Source organism: Agrilus planipennis, unplaced genomic scaffold (genome assembly GCF_000699045.2).
Source record: "Agrilus planipennis isolate EAB-ADULT unplaced genomic scaffold, Apla_2.0 scaffold1, whole genome shotgun sequence".
Classification (NCBI taxonomy): domain Eukaryota; kingdom Metazoa; phylum Arthropoda; class Insecta; order Coleoptera; family Buprestidae; genus Agrilus; species Agrilus planipennis.
The window spans coordinates 4370566-4373925 of NW_020442466.1; the positions used below are offsets into that span (position 1 = coordinate 4370566).

The following is a 3360-nucleotide window of genomic DNA, read 5'->3' on the forward strand; positions in this document are numbered from 1 at the left end:
GGCAAACTTACGTAATCTAATATTTACTTTGTTCTTTCGTTGATTAATTAATTGATTAATTTTTAATTAACTGTTCATGCAGAAACAGAAATTTATTCCAGTGATAAGAAGACATCGTCATGGAAGGGGGACTTCACGATCGAGATAGGGTTGGGGTGCAGGACGCTGTCCTCTTGGAAGACTATCTTAGTGAAGAAGCGTTTGTTAATAATTTAGAAAGACGTTTCAAAGAACATTTAATTTATGTGAGTAATCGATAATACTATCGTTACTATTTTTTTGTCATTGTAGTACCTGACATTATTATATCTTGACGTAATACAATTTAAGATTAGATTGATTATGTAATCCTGAAATAATTCATTTGAGTAGGTACAGATATTTTAAAAATCAATTAAATTAATTAAGGATTACTAAAATGCCCGAATGTTTATTCTAATAAATATTATTACGATTTTTTTTATCACTTTAGACTTATATAGGGCCTGTACTAGTATCAGTTAATCCTTACAAGGATCTGAATATTTATACTTCGGAATACATTAAAGAATACGAAAATAGGAACTTCTTCGAGACATCGCCTCACATGTAAGTATTTATGAATAAAATTGTTTATTAATTTTATTAACTTAATTTAATTGTAATCAATTATAATTTCCTTTTGTAGATTTGCCATTACTGATAACGCTTACAGGTCCTTAAAGCAAGAATTCAGGGAACAATGTATTCTGATTTCAGGTGTGTGACTTAGAATATCATAAAAAATTTAGTTTATCGTTAATTTACAATGCTGAATTCAACCTTGCTGACTTTTTTACTTTTATAGTATTTAATCGTTGTTTGTGTAGTATGATAACGTATATATATCTGGAAAAATAAATGAAAAAAGAATTACTTTAATCAGAAATAGTTCATGAATTGAGTAATACCTCAATATAGCAGCAATTACCTTTCCTAGTATATAATTTCAAGTGTTCCCTTTACTTTACAAGAAAAATAAGAACACATACTAAAAATAATTATTTTATTGACAATATAAAAAAAAACAAAATAGGATTGCAATAATTGTAGGAGAATCTGGTGCTGGTAAAACTGAGGCGTCCAAGAAGATTCTTCAGTATATAGCAGCAGTTACAGAACACAGAGGAGTTGTTGAAAAAGTTAAGGAAAAATTGCTGCAGTCCAATCCTGTATTAGAAGCTTTTGGTAATGCGAAAACTAACAGAAATGACAACTCTAGTCGGTTCGGAAAGTACATGGACATACAGTTTGATTTTCAGGTACCAATAGAAACATTTTTTTATTAAAAAATTAAAAGGAATACTCACCCCTAATTACCACAAATAAATTTTATATGAGCGGACACGTGTTTCGCCCACTTCACACGTGTTACATTTAATTTGTTTTTTTTTTGATGTAGCTTTTTTGTTATTATTGCTATTACAAATTAGCTTTCTCTATTTAAATTTACGTAGTGTTTTACCCACATTTTAAAAGGGTTAATGTACAGTTAACATTTCATATCCTTTTGTACTTATTTTTACAGTAAAAAGGCTTAGAATACAAAACACAAACTACTTGTGTTACTTTTAGTTTTTCTTCAAAGTATTTTTATAGGAAGTTGACTTTTAGCATTAAAATTTTGGTGACTTTCTACGTATTTTAACGTAGAAAAGGGTTGATAAAGTAATTGATTTATTAGTTATTAAGCACTTGCTTTTTTGAGTGTAGGATTTTACATCTATCAAGTTTCCGCAAATTTGCATTTTATATTAAATGCACCTGTTCCTATTGAAACCGTTATCATTTTTACATTATTATACATTGATAATGTTAGAGATTTACGTCTTATCAGTTATGCATAACGTATTCGCTAGAATGATAAAATATTTAAGCATTTGCGGAAAAACTTAAATGAAATATCTGTGCAAGGACATATTGTTTGTAAATTCCTTGAAGAATAAAAAGTACCTATAACATTTAATTGTATCTAAAGGTTTTTGGTCTTTCAATTGCAGTCTTATAAAAGAAAGAAGGGAATTTAGTATTTATTAAATAGAACAAACAGAATAGCTCAAAACTCCAACGCCAAAACACGACACTGTAGTTGTCCGAAGCACTTTTCGGTAACAAAGTTACCTTCTTCAGGTAAACTAGTTTACTTCAGTCCCTGAAGAAGGAAGAAAAGTGCTTCGGACAACTACAGTGTCGTGTTTTGGCGTTGGGGTTTTGAGCTATTCTGTTTGTTCTATAACAACCGCCAAAGTACTTCCAATCTTCATATGTATTTATTAAATAAAAACCTGTTCTTTGCTCTATAATAAGTATTCCTTTCAGTATTTTCTTCATATTATTAAAGAATTTTTTCTGTTACATACAAAACAATAAACGATAACTTTCGGTACCTAATAAAACTATCAGCTCATTTACTCATTTTGTCAAAATACTTTAATCTAACCCATTTTGCCTGTTTTGTGCTTCTAAAGATGATAATACAATGAAATGATTAGCTATTGTAGTCAAATCTAAAAATACACGTTGGTCTTTGACTTATTCCAAATCCAACAAATTTTTATCACACAAATGCCGATAAGCACATAACGAGGCCCTGACAAACACTGATACGAAAAAGAATTGTTTGTCTTTGAAATTATAAAGAATCTGTGTGCCATTTCGAAACATTTTCAGGGTAAAAAGTAATTTGTAATACAATATTTATATACAAAGGCAAACTTACGTAATCTAATATTTACTTTGTTCTTTCGTTGATTAATTAATTGATTAATTTTTAATTAACTGTTCATGCAGAAACAGAAATTTATTCCAGTGATAAGAAGACATCGTCATGGAAGGGGGACTTCACGATCGAGATAGGGTTGGGGTGCAGGACGCTGTCCTCTTGGAAGACTATCTTAGTGAAGAAGCGTTTGTTAATAATTTAGAAAGACGTTTCAAAGAACATTTAATTTATGTGAGTAATCGATAATACTATCGTTACTATTTTTTTGTCATTGTAGTACCTGACATTATTATATCTTGACGTAATACAATTTAAGATTAGATTGATTATGTAATCCTGAAATAATTCATTTGAGTAGGTACAGATATTTTAAAAATCAATTAAATTAATTAAGGATTACTAAAATGCCCGAATGTTTATTCTAATAAATATTATTACGATTTTTTTTATCACTTTAGACTTATATAGGGCCTGTACTAGTATCAGTTAATCCTTACAAGGATCTGAATATTTATACTTCGGAATACATTAAAGAATACGAAAATAGGAACTTCTTCGAGACATCGCCTCACATGTAAGTATTTATGAATAAAATTGTTTATTAATTTTATTAACTTAAT

At 29.0% G+C, this 3360-nt stretch overlaps 2 protein-coding genes across 3 annotated transcripts in view; both read left to right on the top strand.

Moving 5' to 3' along the window:
- Positions 1–3360, top strand: part of LOC108733090 (myosin-IB) — a 22053-nt gene that overhangs the window by 1762 nt on the left and 16931 nt on the right. Inside the window, exons 2-5 of one of the 2 annotated variants that reach the window (XM_025981193.1) lie at positions 83–245; positions 473–588; positions 668–738; positions 1072–1280. In XM_025981193.1, coding sequence (XP_025836978.1) covers positions 120–245; positions 473–588; positions 668–738; positions 1072–1280 — 522 coding nt within the window. In that variant the 5' untranslated portion in view covers positions 83–119. The remainder of the gene's footprint in view (positions 1–82; positions 246–472; positions 589–667; positions 739–1071; positions 1281–3360) is intronic. The other variant, XM_025981194.1, reaches the window with a different exon arrangement.
- Positions 2753–3338, top strand: LOC112906649 (myosin-IB-like). Its single transcript, XM_025981197.1, has 2 exons — positions 2753–2971; positions 3199–3338. The coding sequence occupies exons 1-2, from the start codon at positions 2846–2848 to the stop codon at positions 3316–3318; spliced, it is 246 nt and encodes an 81-aa protein (XP_025836982.1). The 5' UTR covers positions 2753–2845; the 3' UTR covers positions 3319–3338.

What these genes read in the sequence shown, in the direction of transcription:
- LOC112906649 (XM_025981197.1), top strand. Translation starts at nt 2,846, where the DNA reads ATGGAAGGGGGACTTCACGATCGAGATAGGGTTGGGGTGCAGGACGCT. An exon ending in TCAAAGAACATTTAATTTAT is followed by an intron (nt 2,972 to 3,198) that starts GTGAGTAATCGA and finishes TTATCACTTTAG; the next exon opens with ACTTATATAGGGCCTGTACT.